This window comes from Drosophila novamexicana, unplaced genomic scaffold (genome assembly GCF_003285875.2).
Source record: "Drosophila novamexicana strain 15010-1031.04,08,12 unplaced genomic scaffold, DnovRS2.1 tig00000193-arrow-pilon, whole genome shotgun sequence".
NCBI lineage: Eukaryota > Metazoa > Arthropoda > Insecta > Diptera > Drosophilidae > Drosophila > Drosophila novamexicana.
Window position 1 is genome coordinate 3483775 of NW_020824787.1, and position 22026 is coordinate 3505800.

At 39.0% G+C, this 22026-nt stretch overlaps 2 protein-coding genes across 3 annotated transcripts; one reads left to right on the forward strand and one right to left on the reverse strand.

Annotated features, from left to right (window-relative positions):
- Positions 1–1917: 1917 nt before the first annotated feature.
- On the forward strand, positions 1918–2112 carry LOC115759257. The gene has a single exon (XM_030700157.1). The coding sequence runs from the start codon at positions 1918–1920 to the stop codon at positions 2110–2112; it is 195 nt and encodes a 64-aa protein (XP_030556017.1).
- A 1130-nt stretch (positions 2113–3242) lies between these two features.
- Positions 3243–21450, reverse strand: LOC115758826. Of its 2 annotated transcripts, none has more exons than XM_030699605.1 (4): positions 21247–21450; positions 4174–4297; positions 3966–4102; positions 3243–3891 (listed from the first exon to the last, which is right to left on the reverse strand). In XM_030699605.1, exons 2-4 carry the CDS (start codon positions 4270–4272, stop codon positions 3771–3773), a joined length of 357 nt encoding a protein of 118 aa, XP_030555465.1. In that variant the 5' UTR covers positions 4273–4297; positions 21247–21450; the 3' UTR covers positions 3243–3770. The 2 variants fall into 2 exon arrangements, with proteins under 2 accessions (XP_030555465.1, XP_030555464.1); XM_030699604.1 differs by having other exon boundaries at positions 3243–3897.
- Between the last annotated feature and the right edge of the window lie 576 nt (positions 21451–22026).

Sequence of the window (22026 nt, forward strand, 5' to 3'; positions counted from 1 at the left end):
CGTATAGTCGATAAACGTATGCAGGCAAAATCGATAACAGGTATCGATAACAGTAAAGCAAACAGTCTTCTATGATAAGCAATTCTATATTATACATACTTATATATACGAGTCTATGCTGTGCTTGATCAATCAGTTGACTGATTGATAAAAAAAATCGTAATATCTAGTTTTTGTTTTGTTGTAGCTCGGAAAACTGTTCAAAATTCCACTCCAAAGTGTGGAAAATTGGTGAGATTGGTAAAGCGAAACCTTTCTTTTTTTCAACTTATAGACCAAATTGACATATGTATCTAAGATAATTCAGTCAAAGACTATGTGTATAGAATAAGAAATTAATAAATAAAATAAAATAATTTCAAACATAGGATGAAGCCCTTGAGTTTATTTAACTATCAAATCTATAGTCCACAAGTGCTTAGCTATAGCTGAGCATATTTAGGCTTGAGCTCTGCCTAGTTTGGTTTAGTTAGTAAAACTAACTAACTTCTATAGGCCGAGGCAATACTTTCAAGTGCACAACAAACTTTCCACCGCCGGGCAATGCGATCAGCAATCAGCTGCAGCCGAATGCCAGCGCCAGTGCCCACATGAATTCAGAGCATTTTTCTAACTTCCTTTTGGCCAATAGAACGCGAAACCAGCGCATAAAGTGGTTAAGGCAGCTGCAGAGAGGGTTGGAGGGGGGAGAGGGTGTGCAGATGTTGCTGGCGAGGAGCTGGCATCGAACGGTGGCGACCCAAAGCAATGCGCGCAAAAATGGGCGCAAGATCAGCCAAGTCAGAGGCAGGCCACATGCAACGGGCGGTGGCTGCCACAGACGCTGCGGTTGCATAGTTGACCAGATCAGAGCCAAGAGGCCAGGCCAACCAGCCAACCAGCCAGGCAGGCAGTAAGGCAGCCAGGTAACTTGTAGATACAGATATGCGCGTCGTGTTTGCCAAGTCGACTGCGCAGTCGCAGATACACTTTAGGGGCCATGACATGACTCGCATACGAATTATTATAAACGATCTGGCGCAAAAACTAACAAGCGATGCGCGGTCTCCCCCCCCCCCCTCCCCCCACCCCTTTCTTTCCCACCTCTCTCTCTGAGGTGACCAGGCAAACGAGCGCGCGTCGCTTTGGAGCCCGGCTAAAAGTTATGGTGGCCAATTGCAAAGTTAATGGAGTTTGGCTACTCCAGCAGCGACGAGGTGTGCAGCGGATGCGGCTACCGGAGCTGAGCTCAACTGAACTGGACCTGCGACTTGGAGCTGGAGCTGCTCGCTGGCCAAGATTGAACTTAATTTTGCGCAAATGCAATTTATAGAAAATTGTTGCCACTTGTTTTTACGTTGATGGCACTTGAGTCGAGAGCAAATGCAGCAGCCGAACGGGGCGGGGCGGGGCGGTGCGGAGGGTGGCTGGGCCAGATAATAAATGCAGGTAGCGCTCTGCCAAGCAGATCTGCCTGCAGCGCAGTCCATTATTTAAATTTTTGCAAAATTAACAATTAAAATGTCTAATGGTTAAATGCGTTGTGGCATCATAAAAATCCAGACAGGGTCGAGCTGCGGCTTCTTGGAACTGTGCAACTGTTGCAACGTCTGCTGCTGATGAGCTGCAGTTGCTCCCTGGCTGCCTGGCTGAGCATCATCAGAAGCAACTGATGATAGTCGCAATTATTAGACATAGTCGAGTGCGCAGGAAGTGGAAATTGGCCAATGGATTAGCGTATTTTATTGACATGATACGCTGCCGAAAAGTCCAGAGCTCATAAACTGTGCACATCTTTCACAAACAAAGCGCAGCTAATCCCGTCTCATTGAGCTACCTGCTCCTTAAGCCAGCTCCTTACCCGGCTCAGGCTATAAAAGCCGGCACTCCTATATGCTGGGTAGGCAGTCCATTCCGTGAGGCATCGCATTTGGCAACATGCTCGTCGTACGGTATCTAATTGCGCTCGTGTTCTCCATCTTTATGATGGCCACCTCGTTGCGCATCGCGGAGCGTTTGGGCCGTAATGGCAACTACAAGATCTCAACACCTGATCGCCTGGTGCTGCAAATGAAGCGACGCGGCGACAAAGTTAAGCGCCAACAGCTGCAGCGACGACGCCTGGGCTGGTGAGAGCCAAAGACCAGAAGCTGCCTTCCCAAAATCTTTAGTCGACGCCCGAGCAGAGATCTTCAGTGGAAAGCCCAGCTTAACTATAAGTCGCAGTAGCATAAAGTCAATAATTTGATCTGAACTAAGGAAAACTCTTAGAGCATATTTGGCAGCCTATTGAGCTCTGCTAAAGACGGCAACCGAACAGGGATCAGCTTAACTATAAGTTATTTAGTATTAGTATTACATAAATCATATTATTGCATAGTTAATATAGGCTTTAAACTAAGCTGAGTACTCTTGGCGGACTTGAGATCCTAAGATATAGCTCAACTATAAGTCGTAGCCTTATCAATATAGTCTCTAATCTAATCGAAAACTCTTGGAGAACACACACACACAATACAATATTTGAAACCCCATTCGAACTCAGTTGAAGACGGCGCCCGAGCAGGGATCCACTGTGAACTTCATTTAATATTTAGATGATAAGTGTTTGCTGTAAAGTTACTTTTAAATAAACTTTGAGTTTTGACTAACTACTTAACTAACTAAGAGTATATATAGTCCGAACCGGGATCAGTCGTGAATCATATTCAGCAAGGACTCAACTGTTGGAGACGTGTCTTGAAACTCACCCCAAATCCAAGCCTTTGTCCAGAATATGGGAGTCCAGAATCTGATCTGATCACTTCTCAAGCACTTTAAAGAGATAAGTTGAATCGAGAATATTCCAAACTCAAGTTAGTTAAATCGAGAATATTCCAAACTCAAGATCGAAAGAAAGGGCGACGAATCATTGTATATTTAAGATACTACAGCAGTAAATTTTGTGAGCTCTTCAAATAAATGTTCAATCAAGGATCCACTGTGAACTATATTCAGAAAAACTTGAGGAAAAACGGACCTCAAGCTAGTCATCAAATATTTTAAAAAATTTAATACTCAAACACATTCAAAACTCAACTCTTTAACATATTCAAATTCAACTCTAAGACTGTGATCCATTTCCAACTATGATCCAAATTTCCAAGCAAATTTGTCTTACTAAAAAATGCATTCAAATTATGCATTTCTTTTAAATATATATAACTTTATTAATAGTTTAATATTTTAATATTTTAATATTTTACATAGATAGTTATATAAGTGTGTGACTCTATTCATTTATCCTTTCGGTTTCAATATATGGTATATGGTATATATGTATTATACAATAGCTTGAAACACTTAATTTACAAAAGGAAATTTCAACGTTACACAAATATTGTTAATATACGTTTGTTAATTTATGCAAATATATATATATATATATATTGTATATTATTTTACCACACCATATGCAAGCAAAGGTTTTTTAAAGGAAAACGAAAACCATGTGCAAAAACATAAACCTCATTTATGTGCAAAGTTTATTATTATAATTATTAAGTAGCATATATTTATGTGAAGCATTTAGTTGTTGTTGTTGCTGTTTAACAATTTGAATAGAATTTTGAGTCTTAGCTTTAGTTAAACGCACTAAATATTGGCATTGGAATTGGGCTAGTTTTATAATATTTCAAGTTCATGTTTACGTGTTTGAAATGTTAATTTTTCAAAAGGGCTGTTATTTATTTTGTTTTTGTTTTGTTCTCTTTAAGTTAGTTGGTTTTGCTGTTCAATGGCTCTCCAGAAACTTACTTCCTGAAGCACGAGATGGGATTGAAGTAGCACTGTCTGTATCTCACCTGGCGCTTGCTCTCGGGCGAGCGATACAGCTCGTTCATGTTGCCGTAGGTGGGAGTGCGTAGATATGCGCTGTAACTAGTTTGTAATCCCGAAGGAAATTCAATATAATACTGCATTATAATGCCCAGCTAACTCAGACTTACGTGGGCCTGTACTGTGCGAACAGCATCTGCAGCCGATCCATGGGTATGTTGGGATATATGGCCTGGGCGGGCATCTCGTAGCCGGCGTAGGCGGCGCGCACATCCTCAACGTCTGGTGTCTCCAATGGATCCGTATCCTGCAATTTATATATACAGATACATGTCTCTTAGTTTCCTGTCGAAATTGGAGTGCCGCATGGATACTTACAGCGCCCGCCTCGGCTGTGGAGGGGCGCGCCTCGTTCAGGGCAAAAAACATGGTCAGCAGCAGGCCGTAGCACACGAGAATTTGCACAAACTTCATCATTTTGTTCGATTTCTTGAGCTAAAACCTGTAAGTGACATAATTTTTTTAAATATGAGCTTTCAAATTACTTTGCGCTTAATATTTCGCACTTGTGTATACAATTTGAAGACTACAAAAGGCATTTTCCTTTTGAAATAAAAAAAATTAAGGGGCACTCCGGAGGCAGATGTAATTATAATTTATGCAACAAAACGATCCTCCATAATTTTAATTGATTCCCGTTTTAGCAAAAACTACAATAGCACAGTCCGTCAGGATAATTGACAACATTATTTTTGGTCAAAATTCATGTCAAAATGGTACCCCCAAATATCCTATATAGACATAGGTCAATATTTCCCACCCCCATATCTCGGTCAAAACTCAACCGATTTTCAAAAGGTTTGGCTTTTTATTCATGGTTTGGCCTCTAGATCAATTCTGCATCAAAATCTGTCAACATTATTTTTGGTCGAAATTCATGTTAAAATGGTACCCTAAAATATCCTATATAGACATAGGTCAATATTTCCCACCCCCATAACTCGGTCAAAACTCAACCGATTTTCAAAAGGTTTGGCTTTTTATTCATGGTTTGGCCTCTAGATCAATTCTGCATCAAAATCTGTCAACATAATTTTTGGTCGAAATTCATGTCAAAATGATACCCCCAAATATCCTATATAGACATAGGTCAATATTTCCCACCCCCATAACAAGGTCAAAACTCAACCGATTTTCAAAAGGTTTGGCTTTTTATTCATGGTTTGGCCTCTAGATCAATTCTGCATCAAAATCTGTCAACATAATTTTTGGTCAAAAATCATGTTAAAATGGTATCCCCAAATATCCTATAGACATAGGTCAATATTTCCCACCCCCATATCTCGGTCAAAACTCAACCGATTTTCAAAAGGTTTGGCTTTTTATTCATGGTTTGGCCTCTAGATCAATTCTGCATCAAAATCTGTCAACATAATTTTTGGTCGAAATTCATGTCAAAATGATACCCCCAAATATCTTATATAGACATAGGTCAATATTTCCCACCCCCATAACAAGGTCAAAACTCAACCGATTTTCAAAAGGTTTGGCTTTTTATTCATGGTTTGGCCTCTAGATCAATTCTGCATCAAAATCTGTCAACATAATTTTTGGTCAAAAATCATGTTAAAATGGTACCCCCAAATATCCTATATAGACATAGGTCAATATTTCCCACCCCCATATCTCGGTCAAAACTCAACCGATTTTCAAAAGGTTTGGCTCTTTATTCATGGTTTGGCCTCTAGATCAATTCTGCATCAAAATCTGTCAACATAATTTTTGGTCAAAAATCATGTTTAAATGGTATCCCCAAATATCCTATATAGACATAGGTCAATATTTCCCACCCCCATATCTCGGTCAAAACTCAACCGATTTTCAAAAGGTTTGGCTTTTTATTCATGGTTTGGCCTCTAGATCAATTCTGCATCAAAATCTGTCAACATAATTTTTGGTCGAAATTCATGTCAAAATGGTACCCCCAAATATCCTATATAGACATAGGTCAATATTTCCCACCCCCATATCTCGGTCAAAACTCAACCGATTTTCAAAAGGTTTGGCTTTTTATTCATGGTTTGGCCTCTAGATCAATTCTGCATCAAAATCTGTCAACATAATTTTTGGTCGAAATTCATGTCAAAATGATACCCCCAAATATCCTATATAGACATAGGTCAATATTTCCCACCCCCATAACTCGGTCAAAACTCAACCGATTTTCAAAAGGTTTGGCTTTTTATTCATGGTTTGGCCTCTAGATCAATTCTGCATCAAAATCTGTCAACATAATTTTTGGTCGAAATTCATGTCAAAATGGTACCCCCAAATATCCTATATAGACATAGGTCAATATTTCCCACCCCCATATCTCGGTCAAAACTCAACCGATTTTCAAAAGGTTTGGCTTTTTATTCATGGTTTGGCCTCTAGATCAATTCTGCATCAAAATCTGTCAACATAATTTTTGGTCGAAATTCATGTCAAAATGGTACCCCCAAATATCCTATATAGACATAGGTCAATATTTCCCACCCCCATATCTCGGTCAAAACTCAGCCGATTTTCAAAAGGTTTGGCTTTTTATTCATGGTTTGGCCTCTAGATCAATTCTGCATCAAAATCTGTCAACATAATTTTTGGTCGAAATTCATGTCAAAATGGTACCCCCAAATATCCTATATAGACATAGGTCAATATTTCCCACCCCCATATCTCGGTCAAAACTCAACCGATTTTCAAAAGGTTTGGCTTTTTATTCATGGTTTGGCCTCTAGATCAATTCTGCATCAAAATCTGTCAACATAATTTTTGGTCGAAATTCATGTCAAAATGGTACCCCCAAATATCCTATATAGACATAGGTCAATATTTCCCACCCCCATATCTCGGTCAAAACTCAACCGATTTTCAAAAGGTTTGGCTTTTTATTCATGGTTTGGCCTCTAGATCAATTCTGCATCAAAATCTGTCAACATAATTTTTGGTCGAAATTCATGTCAAAATGATACCCCCAAATATCCTATATAGACATAGGTCAATATTTCCCACCCCCATAACTCGGTCAAAACTCAACCGATTTTCAAAAGGTTTGGCTTTTTATTCATGGTTTGGCCTCTAGATCAATTCTGCATCAAAATCTGTCAACATAATTTTTGGTCGAAATTCATGTCAAAATGATACCCCCAAATATCTTATATAGACATAGGTCAATATTTCCCACCCCCATAACAAGGTCAAAACTCAACCGATTTTCAAAAGGTTTGGCTTTTTATTCATGGTTTGGCCTCTAGATCAATTCTGCATCAAAATCTGTCAACATAATTTTTGGTCGAAATTCATGTTAAAATGATACCCCCAAATATCTTATATAGACATAGGTCAATATTTCCCACCCCCATAACAAGGTCAAAACTCAACCGATTTTCAAAAGGTTTGGCTTTTTATTCATGGTTTGGCCTCTAGATCAATTCTGCATCAAAATCTGTCAACATAATTTTTGGTCAAAAATCATGTTAAAATGGTACCCCCAAATATCCTATATAGACATAGGTCAATATTTCCCACCCCCATATCTCGGTCAAAACTCAAACGATTTTCAAAAGGTTTGGCTTTTTATTCATGGTTTGGCCTCTAGATCAATTCTGCATCAAAATCTGTCAACATAATTTTTGGTCAAAAATCATGTTTAAATGGTATCCCCAAATATCCTATATAGACATAGGTCAATATTTCCCACCCCCATATCTCGGTCAAAACTCAACCGATTTTCAAAAGGTTTGGCTTTTTATTCATGGTTTGGCCTCTAGATCAATTCTGCATCAAAATCTGTCAACATAATTTTTGGTCGAAATTCATGTCAAAATGGTACCCCCAAATATCCTATATAGACATAGGTCAATATTTCCCACCCCCATATCTCGGTCAAAACTCAACCGATTTTCAAAAGGTTTGGCTTTTTATTCATGGTTTGGCCTCTAGATCAATTCTGCATCAAAATCTGTCAACATCATTTTTGGTCGAAATTCATGTTAAAATGATACCCCCAAATATCCTATATAGACATAGGTCAATATTTCCCACCCCCATAACTCGGTCAAAACTCAACCGATTTTCAAAAGGTTTGGCTTTTTATTCATGGTTTGGCCTCTAGATCAATTCTGCATCAAAATCTGTCAACATAATTTTTGGTCGAAATTCATGTCAAAATGATACCCCCAAATATCCTATATAGACATAGGTCAATATTTCCCACCCCCATAACTCGGTCAAAACTCAACCGATTTTCAAAAGGTTTGGCTTTTTATTCATGGTTTGGCCTCTAGATCAATTCTGCATCAAAATCTGTCAACATAATTTTTGGTCGAAATTCATGTCAAAATGGTACCCCCAAATATCCTATATAGACATAGGTCAATATTTCCCACCCCCATAACTCGGTCAAAACTCAACCGATTTTCAAAAGGTTTGGCTTTTTATTCATGGTTTGGCCTCTAGATCAATTCTGCATCAAAATCTGTCAACATAATTTTTGGTCGAAATTCATGTTAAAATGATACCCCCAAATATCCTATATAGACATAGGTCAATATTTCCCACCCCCATAACTCGGTCAAAACTCAACCGATTTTCAAAAGGTTTGGCTTTTTATTCATGGTTTGGCATCTAGATCAATTCTGCATCAAAATCTGTCAACATAATTTTTGGTCGAAATTCATGTCAAAATGGTACCCCCAAATATCCTATATAGACATAGGTCAATATTTCCCACCCCCATATCTCGGTCAAAACTCAACCGATTTTCAAAAGGTTTGGCTTTTTATTCATGGTTTGGCCTCTAGATCAATTCTGCATCAAAATCTGTCAACATAATTTTTGGTCGAAATTCATGTCAAAATGGTACCCCCAAATATCCTATATAGACATAGGTCAATATTTCCCACCCCCATATCTCGGTCAAAACTCAACCGATTTTCAAAAGGTTTGGCTTTTTATTCATGGTTTGGCCTCTAGATCAATTCTGCATCAAAATCTGTCAACATAATTTTTGGTCGAAATTCATGTCAAAATGATACCCCCAAATATCCTATATAGACATAGGTCAATATTTCCCACCCCCATAACTCGGTCAAAACTCAACCGATTTTCAAAAGGTTTGGCTTTTTATTCATGGTTTGGCCTCTAGATCAATTCTGCATCAAAATCTGTCAACATAACTTTTGGTCAAAAATCATGTTAAAATGGTATCCCCAAATATCCTATATAGACATAGGTCAATATTTCCCACCCCCATAACTCGGTCAAAACTCAACCGATTTTCAAAAGGTTTGGCTTTTTATTCATGGTTTGGCCTCTAGATCAATTCTGCATCAAAATCTGTCAACATAATTTTTGGTCGAAATTCATGTCAAAATGATACCCCCAAATATCCTATATAGACATAGGTCAATATTTCCCACCCCCATAACTCGGTCAAAACTCAACCGATTTTCAAAAGGTTTGGCTTTTTATTCATGGTTTGGCCTCTAGATCAATTCTGCATCAAAATCTGTCAACATAATTTTTGGTCGAAATTAATGTCAAAATGGTACCCCCAAATATCCTATATAGACATAGGTCAATATTTCCCACCCCCATATCTCGGTCAAAACTCAACCGATTTTCAAAAGGTTTGGCTTTTTATTCATGGTTTGGCCTCTAGATCAATTCTGCATCAAAATCTGTCAACATAATTTTTGGTCGAAATTCATGTCAAAATGGTACCCCCAAATATCCTATATAGACATAGGTCAATATTTCCCACCCCCATATCTCGGTCAAAACTCAACCGATTTTCAAAAGGTTTGGCTTTTTATTCATGGTTTGGCCTCTAGATCAATTCTGCATCAAAATCTGTCAACATAATTTTTGGTCGAAATTCATGTCAAAATGATACCCCCAAATATCCTATATAGACATAGGTCAATATTTCCCACCCCCATAACTCGGTCAAAACTCAACCGATTTTCAAAAGGTTTGGCTTTTTATTCATGGTTTGGCCTCTAGATCAATTCTGCATCAAAATCTGTCAACATAACTTTTGGTCAAAAATCATGTTAAAATGGTATCCCCAAATATCTTATATAGACATAGGTCAATATTTCCCACCCCCATATCTCGGTCAAAACTCAACCGATTTTCAAAAGGTTTGGCTTTTTATTCATGGTTTGGCCTCTAGATCAATTCTGCATCAAAATCTGTCAACATAATTTTTGGTCGAAATTCATGTTAAAATGGTACCCTAAAATATCCTATATAGACATAGGTCAATATTTCCCACCCCCATAACTCGGTCAAAACTCAACCGATTTTCAAAAGGTTTGGCTTTTTATTCATGGTTTGGCCTCTAGATCAATTCTGCATCAAAATCTGTCAACATAATTTTTGGTCGAAATTCATGTCAAAATGGTACCCCCAAATATCCTATATAGACATAGGTCAATATTTCCCACCCCCATATCTCGGTCAAAACTCAACCGATTTTCAAAAGGTTTGGCTTTTTATTCATGGTTTGGCCTCTAGATCAATTCTGCATCAAAATCTGTCAACATAATTTTTGGTCGAAATTCATGTCAAAATGGTACCCCCAAATATCCTATATAGACATAGGTCAATATTTCCCACCCCCATATCTCGGTCAAAACTCAACCGATTTTCAAAAGGTTTGGCTTTTTATTCATGGTTTGGCCTCTAGATCAATTCTGCATCAAAATCTGTCAACATAACTTTTGGTCGAAATTCATGTCAAAATGATACCCCCAAATATCCTATATAGACATAGGTCAATATTTCCCACCCCCATAACAAGGTCAAAACTCAACCGATTTTCAAAAGGTTTGGCTTTTTATTCATGGTTTGGCCTCTAGATCAATTCTGCATCAAAATCTGTCAACATAACTTTTGGTCAAAAATCATGTTAAAATGGTATCCCCAAATATCCTATATAGACATAGGTCAATATTTCCCACCCCCATATCTCGGTCAAAACTCAACCGATTTTCAAAAGGTTTGGCTTTTTATTCATGGTTTGGCCTCTAGATCAATTCTGCATCAAAATCTGTCAACATAATTTTTGGTCGAAATTCATGTTAAAATGGTACCCTAAAATATCCTATATAGACATAGGTCAATATTTCCCACCCCCATAACTCGGTCAAAACTCAACCGATTTTCAAAAGGTTTGGCTTTTTATTCATGGTTTGGCCTCTAGATCAATTCTGCATCAAAATCTGTCAACATAATTTTTGGTCGAAATTCATGTCAAAATGGTACTCCCAAATATCCTATATAGACATAGGTCAATATTTCCCACCCCCATATCTCGGTCAAAACTCAACCGATTTTCAAAAGGTTTGGCTTTTTATTTATGGTTTGGCCTCTAGATCAATTCTGCATCAAAATCTGACAACATTATTTTTGGTCAAAATTCATGTTAAAATGGTACCCCCAAATATCCTATATAGACATAGGTCAATATTTCAAAGCAACTAAAGTGAGCATGGAAACTGAACACTTGCTGCCACAAACGTGACCCGCATGCTTGTGTAAGCGCGGGGAGGAGGGGCGGCAAAGTGGCATAAGTGCATTTCCGCAATTAAAACCGGATATAAACTCGAATGCCCAGCACAGTAGAGACCCTTGCCACCTGCCAACTGCCGCTGGGCAACGTGCAACGTGCAACGTGCAACAAAATGGTCGCCAGACGGAAATGTTGTTGCCAACTTTAATTGAATTTGCTTTGAACGTGATTCAAGACATTGCGTTTCGCAAAGGCCTTGAAATGGTTTTCAGTTTTGCCAATTTTTTCTATTTTAGCTTGGGCCTTACCCCTTTCGTTCGTTTCGTTTGATTTATGATCAACAGCTGTGCAACATGTGCGGCAATTGATTAAATTGATTGAACCTTTGTTTCGGCAACAATTAATGCCACGCATCGGAGCACTTACTTTGGGGCTTAAGAGCTCTTCAATTCAAGAACAACAAATTTAAATTGCATTTACATTAATCAGCTATAAATAAAAGTTCATTAAGAAATTTCTATGCCGGGCAGTCTTAACTACCCGCTAAAATAGAGCACGTTTTTTCTAGGGTATTCGCCCAGACTTTGTTCAGCAACAATTGTTAATAGGCGTCATTCAAATAATTATTGCCTGATTAGTTTCTGCTGCGAACACGTCGATTTTGATAAAAATCAGTAAATATTTATTTTTATACTCTGTTAGCAAGAGAAAGTGGGGCATATTCGGTTCGTACTGGGCTGTACACTACCTTTTGCTTTATTTATATATAGAAACAAGTTGGCCTGAATGGAAGAATATAAATATTAAATGTGAACATCAACTCAGCTCCTGATTGAGAATATATTTACTATATTTATTTATTTATCTATTTAAATATATATTATTTATGTAGTTCCTTCCAATAATCCCAAATCCTTTATACCCTCTTTAAGGAAATTATTCTATTTGATTAATCCCCTGGCAAACTAACACATTATGTATTAACAACTATTGATTGGCCTTCTACTTGGCCCTATAAACAGTTTTGGCCACAAAGTTTCTGGCATTTGGTGTTCGAATGTTGGCCACGCGTCAGTTTCGACGTTGGCTCTACGAGCTGTACGCCTTTTATGCGATATTCATCGGGGTCACGAGCTATCGCTATGACTTTGAGCTGCGGCAAGGCAGGAGCACGATATGGACTCGGATTGTGGCCACTTTGGCCAATCTGGCAATAGCGTCCGTCATGTTTTTCGATCTGTTTCTGTGCTGGTTCGAAGTCTTGGAGGTGAATGTGGTTACGGTTCAAACGATTCAGCTGTATGCGACCGTAAACGATCTCATTTGCCTGGTGAACGTTGTGCAGCGACTGTCCCGGGATCGGGCTAGCCGCGAGATTGTGCTCAAGCTGCGCCGCTTGCGGCGCATCTATCGATATCGCTGGGCAGAACAGGATTCGCAGCTGGAGCGGCGCTTGGAGCACATCTATTTGGCCAAGAATGTAGTTATATGGGCATTCGCCGCCTTTTATCTTGGCTTTATGCTGATGGCTTACCCGTGCATGGGCCTGTTGCTATGGAATGGCTACCTGATACAATCGCTTATGGTCCTATATATCGTGGGCATAGATAGTCTGGATATGACCATGCATATGCATTTCCTGCTCAACTGGCGCATCTGCCGGCTATATGTGCGTCTCAACAGACGCCTCGCTCAGCTGCTTCATGGCAATTCCCTCCTTGTGGACACCCAGGAGCTGCATCATCTGCGCTGGCAGCACGCACAGCTGTCTGACCTCATGCAACGCCTCACTTCCGCCTACAAGTTGACCATGTTGAGCAATCGCCTCTGCCTGGTCGTCACGGCCGCCACCCTCGGCTACTATATAAGCATATTTCGAGCCCATCCAATTATCTATCAAATAGTTGGCTACGGCTTTTTCGCCGTGCTTGCCCTGGATAGCTACATACTTGATCTGATCACCGACTGGACGGTGCATTGCCATCTGGAGAGCTCCTGGCTGCTCGCCCAACATCAGCAGCTACCCTGTGCTGACAGGCAGCTCTCGAGAGCGGTAACTACCCTTGCTGCTGGCATACACTCTAGTATTTACCCTTTATTTCTTTCAGTGTGATTTGTTTTCCCTGCAAATAGCCTGTTTTCCGCTGCAGCTCAAACCCTGCGGCCTCTTTGAATGCGGCAGGACGACTTGGTTGAGTAATGTGGCCTGCATTATCGCCTGGATGGTTGTTCTATTACAATATCGAATCGTATCCAAATAAAAATTGCGAAAAATCCAATAAATTGTGGGATATACAACAAAAATTTGCGAGTTTTTTGAGGGAATAGTTGCAGCTCGAGCTACATTGGCAAGGAAGAATTTGCCTTAAATATTGAAACTGGGAAAACTGTTATAAATCCCATTTCGAGCTATATTAAACATTGCTAGTCTTTGCTAAATTTTAGATGTGATCGGGAACAACAAATAATGGAAGACCTTGTTAATAATTCGTAGATATTTCAATATCTTGACATTTATTAGATTTTTCCCGCACCTGCTCAATGTTTACTATCGAATGCTATGCGATATTGTAAGAGCACAACCATCCAGGCGATCATGCAGGCCACGTTGCTCAGCCAAGTTGCCCTGCCGCACTCGAAGAGGCCGCAGGGTTCAATCTTAAGTGGAAAACAGGCTACTTGCAGCGCAAAAATGTCACACTGAAAAAAAGAGTAGAGTAAATATTATAGACTGTGTAAGCAGTTCGATTAGCTACCGCTCTGGAGAGCTGCCTGTCAGCACGGGGTAGCTGCTGATGTTGGGCGAGCAGCCAGGAGCTCTCCCGATGGCAATGCACCGTCCAGTCGGTGATCAGATCAAGTATGTAGCTATCCAGGGCAAGCACGGCGAAAAAGCCGTAGCCAACTATTTGATAGATAATTGGATGGGCTCGAAATATGCTTATATAGTAGCCGAGGGTGGCGGCCGTGACGACCAGGCAGAGGCGATTGCTCAACATGGTCAACTTGTAGGCGGAAGTGAGGCGTTGCATGAGGTCAGACAGCTGTGCATGCTGCCAGCGCAGATGATGCAGCTCCAGGGTGTCCACAGGGAGGGAATTGCCGCGGAGCAGCTGACCGAGGCGTCTGTTGAGACGCACATATAGCCGGCAGATGCGCCAGTTGAGCAGGAAATGCATATGCATGGCTACATCCTGGCCATCCATGGCCAGGACATTTAAGATGACCAGCAGCCGCTCCATGTGCCAATTAATTGGCGGCACGCCCATAAATTGGTAGACGAGCAGTATGAAGACCAGAAGGAGGCTGGCCACCGCCCACAAAACACAATTCTTGGCCAGATAAATGCGCTCCAGCCGCTGCTCCAACTGCGAATGCTGCCCAGTTCCATGATATTGATAAATGCGTCGCAAGCGTCGCAGCTCCAGCACAATCTGAATGCAGGCCCGATCCTGCGGCAGACGCTGCAGCACGCGCACCAGGCAAATTATATCGTTCACGGTCGCATCCAGACGCATCGTTTGCGCCGTAACGACGTTCACCTCGAGGATTACGAACCAGCTGCCAAACAAATCCAAAAGCGTGACTGCCACTACTATCAGATTGGCCAAAGTGGCGACAATCCGACTCCATCTCGAGCTCCTGCATTGCCGCAGCTCAAAGTCGTAGCGATAGCTCGTGACCCCGATGAATATCGCATAAAAGGCGTACAGCTCGTAGAGCAAATGTCGAAACTGACGCGTGGCCAACATTCGAACACCAAATGCCAGAAACTATGTGGCCAAAACTATTTATAGGGCCGAGTAAAAGGCCAGCCAATAGTTGGGAATATATAATGGATTGCATTACGATGCGCCAGACCAGGGGATTAATCAATATCCATATAATTTTTCCCTAATGAGCATTAACATCTTATCAGATAGCTGACATGTTAAAATATGAAATTGGAATTTTATAAGCCTTCAGAGTGGAGCTCACATAATATTTATAATGATTGTTCTAGTCTGTTTGATACCCTAACAACTCACACAAGCATGTTCCCGCATAAGGTCTTGAATAACTCGGGTGTTTACAGTCCTATCCTTATGAAATCGTCAGAGTCCAAATATGACCAATAAATATTTATATATACAAAGGAGCAAAGCTTCAGCTTAGGGGATAAAAATTGTTTTCAAGTTTGAAGCAAATGGGGGCAGTTATATTAAAAGTGAAATATTCATAAACAGGGTATATGAGAACCAACATACCAAGTGCTAAGCTTGTAGTTCTTATAACATTCGAGTTATGTTTAAAAAAGGAAAGCAATGGGCTATCGAAAAATTATGATAACCCTTAGACATTAGACCTTAGACCTTAGAATAGAATAAGTTGCATTGTGAATATTCATAAAAGCTTTAAGTTGTTCCCATAATAAAATAAAAATTAAAAAAAAAAAAAGCAAGCAAGATAATAAGAAGTAAAAAAGAAAAGGTTGTTTTTGTTTTTTTCAAATATTTTAGGATTAAACTTATTTGAAAGCAAAAAGTATAAAATCGAGAACAAGATGAAAGGGTATTCAACAATTTAATTCAAGGGATTATAAAAGCAAACCAATTTAGATAACCAGCTAATCAGCATAACTAATTGCAAATTATGCAAGTCAATCAAATGCTCAGAGTCAAATTCTCAGAAGAGGCAACATTTATTATGCAAGAGACAACGCGTGCATTAAAATACATGATGCAAGCAATTTAATCAAAGGACATTCTCGGACAGGATAACAGGCAGAAGACACTAATTACACTCGAGACGAATCGAAACGAATCGTAACATAAATCAAACGCATGACCACGACTCGCCCAGGAAAATCAAAGTCAGCCAGGACATGCCAGGATACGCATAACCAGAGGTAAACACATTTACGCTTGTGTAGATACCAATTTGCGGGCTCTGATTTAAGTGCTCCTTCGACGCGCCCACATGTCACCCAACAGCCGGCTAATTACGGCCGCCCTAATGACATCAAGAGCGTGGCCAGGTGGGAAGACATCAAAAATGCCGCATGAATATGTGAGCAGCAGCTCAAAAGCTCTAAAGTCGGGCATCTGTGTCTAGCCTCAGGTGCGGCTCCTGCTCATGCAACAAGTATGCGGCACAGAGGGGGGGTTGGGCTTGGGTGGACTGGCAGAATCTGCCGCAGTCTCAAATAAACAAATTCGAAACCGAAACTCAATGAGGCAAGTCGTAAATGTTAATGACTCCGTGCCACACAGCCCAACACACGACGAGCTGCAGTTCACAAAATGTTGCGCCTGCCGCCTGCTGTGGCAGCTGCCCCACAGCTGAGCAGCAAAATTATCTCTTCGTTTTCGTTTTCATTTTCATTTTATTCTTTATGGCCTCTGCATTTTTTACGCCGCCATTTTGCGGCTGCATGTTGCTGTGGCAAGGATGCGCCGGGATTTGTTTGTTTTATGTGAATACTCAAATTGCAGCATTTTGCACGGTCGGAAAAAACAAATGCAAATCTTGGCAACTAGAAAATGTGTACAGCTCTTAAGAATGTTGGGTAATTGGGGAAAAAGCTTTAAGAGCAGCAGAAAATGAAAATCTTCATCTAGAATTGAGCTTAGCTAAAGATTAGAATGGATTTCTCTATGAATTTGTTCATACATTAAAATCATAGTACCCAACTATTTTTAACAAAAAGAAAATTCTTTTAAATACATTTGTTACTATTATTGATTTTCTTAAATATTTTTTAATTATTAGAATATTCCCAGACTCACAACGAAGCCAATGAATACTGTATTATTTTCATTTTCTATATCTAAAGAATTTAATTTAAAGACAAGTAAGAGGTTCTAGTCGGGAGCTCCCGACTAGGGTATACCCTGAACCCTCTTCTTCCAACATCAAATGCATATATATATTCTATTTTAGAAGCTATATGTCAAGTTTGGTGACTCTAGCTCTTATTATTTACCAAAATTGACAAAAAAAAAAAGGATATCGATAAAGATTTTTATCGATTGCTTGGAAACGGAGTAAGTTATCGATTATCGGAAACAAACTCGATCTGCGCGGGAGCTAGGAGCACCTACATCTAAAATTTCAAGTCTCTAGCTCTCATAGGTTCTGAGATCCTTGCGTTCATACATACGGACGGACGGACGGACGGACTCGGATATTGATGCTAATCAAGAATATATATACTTTATGGGGTCGGAAAAGCTTCCTTCTGCCTGTTACATACATTTGGATTTTGCACAAATACAATATACCCTTTTACCCATTTTTAATGGGTTCAGGGTATAATTAGAACTTTCGATTTTGAGCAGCATTTTATTTTAGATAGCATACTTTTAAGAGCACTCGTATTATTAGTAGAGTTTTCAGTTAAATAAACCAATTTATAACATATATATAATCTATATATATAAAATGATAACCTATTCAAATTTCACTTGAACTCTAACAATTGCGTTTAATAGAAATGTTTTAACTATTTACAGCCCCATAACTAGCTAACAACTACCTATGACTGAGACTGTGGACTAGCTTTTCAAGCTTTTAGGCCCGCCATAAAATGCCAGCCCAAAGCCGGGAACAAATGTTTGACATGCAAGGCAACCGGAGCTCTCCGCTAATACCTGAGCCATAGATAATCATAATGCCATATATAGGTATTGTATCTGTAACTGGGACAGCACAGGCAGCAACAAGTCGTAAAATGTTTGATAGATAGAACTCCAACTAGACTGGCAATAAATAAAACTAATAACATGCCGAGGGCAATGTTAGTCGCAAGGAGGGGCGGGGGGCATTGGCAAACAGCATACGGTAGTCAGCTAAAACTGAGAGATCAAATGGAATAATACAGCAACAAGAAGAGTCGAGCGTGGAGGGGGCAGGGGAGAGAGAGAGTGCGGCAAGGGGTAGCGAATATAATCAGGACACTTTTATTGCGGCTGATAAATAAAGCGGCAATGTTAATTGGAAATTTAATATAGGGGTACAGAGAGAGAGAGAGAGAGAGAGGGAGAAAGAAAGAGAGAGGGAACGGGAGAGAGAGAGGGTGAGGAAGAGATTGCAATCTTTGACAAATTGCAATTTTGCATAACTCGTTCGCACTCCGCCTTTCTATCTCTCTCTTTTTCTCACTCTCTCCCCCTCTCTCCCCCTCTCTCCCCCTCTCCCTCTCCCTCTCTCGCTCACGCTAGCTGCTGCGGATTAGCCAGAGATTACGCATAGCTCTTTGACAACGGCTGGGAAATCCAGCAAGCGGCTTAGTTTTCCATGTTCTGTGTTTCTTTTTGTAAACTGATTTTCACAGTTTTTCGCAGTTTTGCCGCCGCTTTAAAATTAACCAAATATTTTCCGTGTTGATTTCGGGACATTTTCTTTGGGCATTTTGTGATTTATTGGTCATGCGATACGTTATTTTGTTGACAAATGAAAATTATGAGAACGCGTTTTCGTCGCGCCTCGTGACATGTTTTACCTCACTCCAATTTTTGAATATTCTTGTTGTTTGGGCGCTGTAAATGAATATTTTCTTGCTGCTTCTCGGTTGTAGCCTACTTTTTGGGGGCGCTTGCTGCCGACGTCCATTTGATACTTTTACCTCAACTCAAGGGCTATCGAATGTCTTTGCTAGTTGCGGCTTTTGCGGCTTTGGTCTTAAATCCTTTGATAGCAGCGATATTAAATGCGACATCAAAGACAAAAACGAGCCAAATGCAGCACTCAATTAAATGTGGGCTATCGAAATATTTGTGAGAATTGAATTTGAGAGCATTTGGGGCTAACAAGAATTTCTATTTGTGAAGAGGGGAAACGGAACAGTTCGAATAGATTACAATTTTGTCAATATATTTTTAACAAGCAAAAGGCCAAGTTCTGATTATTTCCTGTTCCACTTCGAACAACAATAAATATTTAAAATGAGATTCGAGCAGTTCTTTGTTAATTTTATACATTAACTTGATTTGCAAATATGTCTTTAAAAAGGATTTAACGCTTAAACATGCTTAATTATCTTTTAAACAAAATGAAAGAAAATATTGAATATCTTCAAATTTATATTTAGAAGCCGCAGCTTCTTAACTTAGCAAACATAACTTCAGGAAATAATTTACCTCATTTCCATTTGAATATGTTTAAAGCAAAATACTAAAAATTTATAAATAAAATAAGGAATAAATTTCTTTGAAATATTTTCTATACATTGATGAAATATCTATTCAAATATAATATAATTATTTTTTGCTTTTCAACTCTTTCATTCACTCAATTTAAAAAACCTATTATTTATTTTAATATTTTATATTCTATATAAAGACTGCTCACTTTAATATAGTATATATCTATATATATGTTTTTTCATATATAAAACATATCTTTGTTTTCAGTTAAACAACTCTTATTGCAATGCTTTTCAATGCTTGTCCACACTTTCTAATCAATTTGGGCTTTCATCTAATTTTGAGTGCCCTAAGGGCTTTGCTGCCACGCCTAGCCAATATTGTGGCTGGCAGAAAGTAATAAATATTAAATGCAATTTGATTGCGGTTTTGTTTTCAAATCAAAACAAACATGCCGAAAACGCTTCAAGGAAAACTGGAAAAACTATGCAACTTTCGAAGAACATCGAGTTTTCCTGCGGCATTTGCATTTGTCGCAAATGATGTGAACTTTTCTGTTACACATCTTCCCAAATGATTCACATAATGTTCCATGTCAAAGGCCCACGCAACAGGCAGCTATTTTCCTCTGACTGTCGTCAGGGGGCTTTGAGTAACCCCAAAAGTACATGTTTTTTTTTGTGTTCCATTTTTACGCATGAATTTCAATTTGGGCAAAGGTGAAGCGTTGCCAAAGCAGATGATTAATTGGCCGCATTTGTCAACCTGTGCGAAAAGCAGTTATGAAAAACGAATTTTCCAGCCTCCTAAATGTCCAAATGTCAATCTCTTTGACGGGCCATTTCTCGGAAAATTCGTCAGATTCATTATTGAATAATAAATGGAGCGAAATCAGCTAAGCACTCGGCTTACGGTAAGATTTTTAAATCAGTTTTGTAGGATTTATTATTGAACATTTTAACACTAAAACAAAGCTGTACAATATTAATTATTGTAAGAAATAAAATAAATAAATTATAAGAAAACAGAGTATAGAAAATGTGCAACAATTTTTAAATATATAAAAGAAAATCAATAAAATGACAACAAATTAGAGCACAATAAATGAAAATTTAAAAATAAAAAAATATATTATAAAAAAAAAGGGACTTAAGTTGGGCTTAAGTTCTAGTTACATGAAACTAACCGTGAATATTATTAACAATAGAACAATCCTGCTCAAAGTTTTGTTAAATTTCATTGAAGTTAATTTCCAACAAATTATTTTATATTTTCCTATATTTTATGAACAAATAAAAAATAATAATCCTGTTCAAATATATTAGTAATTTTTAACTTTTTGTCAATTTCAATAATTGTTCTACAAAATTGAAAAAAAAAAAATTAAACAAAATTGAAATAAAAATAATTAAATTTGTCCTTAACATAAAAAATATATTGAATATTTACGATTTCAAAAGTATTTTGGAATATAAAAAATTCCCAATTTATGAATTCAAATATTTTAGTAATAGAAATTTTACGAAAAATGTATAAAGCTCACTTACTATTTTAATATTTTTAAATTATCGAAATACTCAGCTTCCCTCTTATATGATTTTAATTAGTTGAGTGTATTTTCTAGAAATCTCTCACCAAAAAACTTCAACAAATATATCACACTTTACGCCTGATCAATAAATCAATTAGTGTCCGAATCACACGATTAAAACCAAACCAAACATTAAATGGAATTGGGCAAATACAATAAATACGAAAACTTACCCAGAGGAGTACGAGAATAATGTTCTAGCTAAACAAATAGCGACTGCGGCGAAATTTGAGCGCGAAAACGTTTTTTTTTTTTGAACGGAATTGTCTAATTTATGGAACTGCAAACAGAAATGAAATGCAATATTGTTGAGGAAACTGCGCTGGATGATCCGCTTCGGGTTCGATGCTGTCGCCGCCTGTTGACTGTGACTCGATGTGAACGCCAAGAAGTGAAATTGTTAACTCGATGTTGGCCATGGACGACGCTCGGCTTTATATACAAAATAGCAGACGAAGGCGGCGGCAGCGACGGCGACAGCGACGCCAGCAGCAGGAAGCAGGAACGGTGTTAGGCTAGGCGCAGAAGTGTGCGCCATTGGGATGGTAAAGGTGGTGGCAGGGGCAGGGGCAGGGGCAGTGGCTAAAGTTGGCTTAGGCGTGTGACTACATGATGTTGCCGCCCAGCTGCAACAATTGTTGCTGTTGCTGTTGCTGTTGTTGTTGTTGTTGTTGTCGTGTATCGTTGCCAACGCTGCGTATGAGCAACGTGCCGGATTATTCACCACACGCGCGCACAGCTTGATAACCATGCGTGTGTGGTGAGTATGAGAAACTCACCTGTTGATTGGCAAAACTTGTTGCATACTTGTCGGCGCTGCCTTCGGTGACGTCATGTTGCCAGCACTTTGATTTACGAGCAGCCGCTCTACGTGTGCCTGCCGATAAGCAAAACGAACTCGATTATTAATTTATTTCTGTTTTTTGTTTTCTTTTTTTTGCAGCACTTTTTCA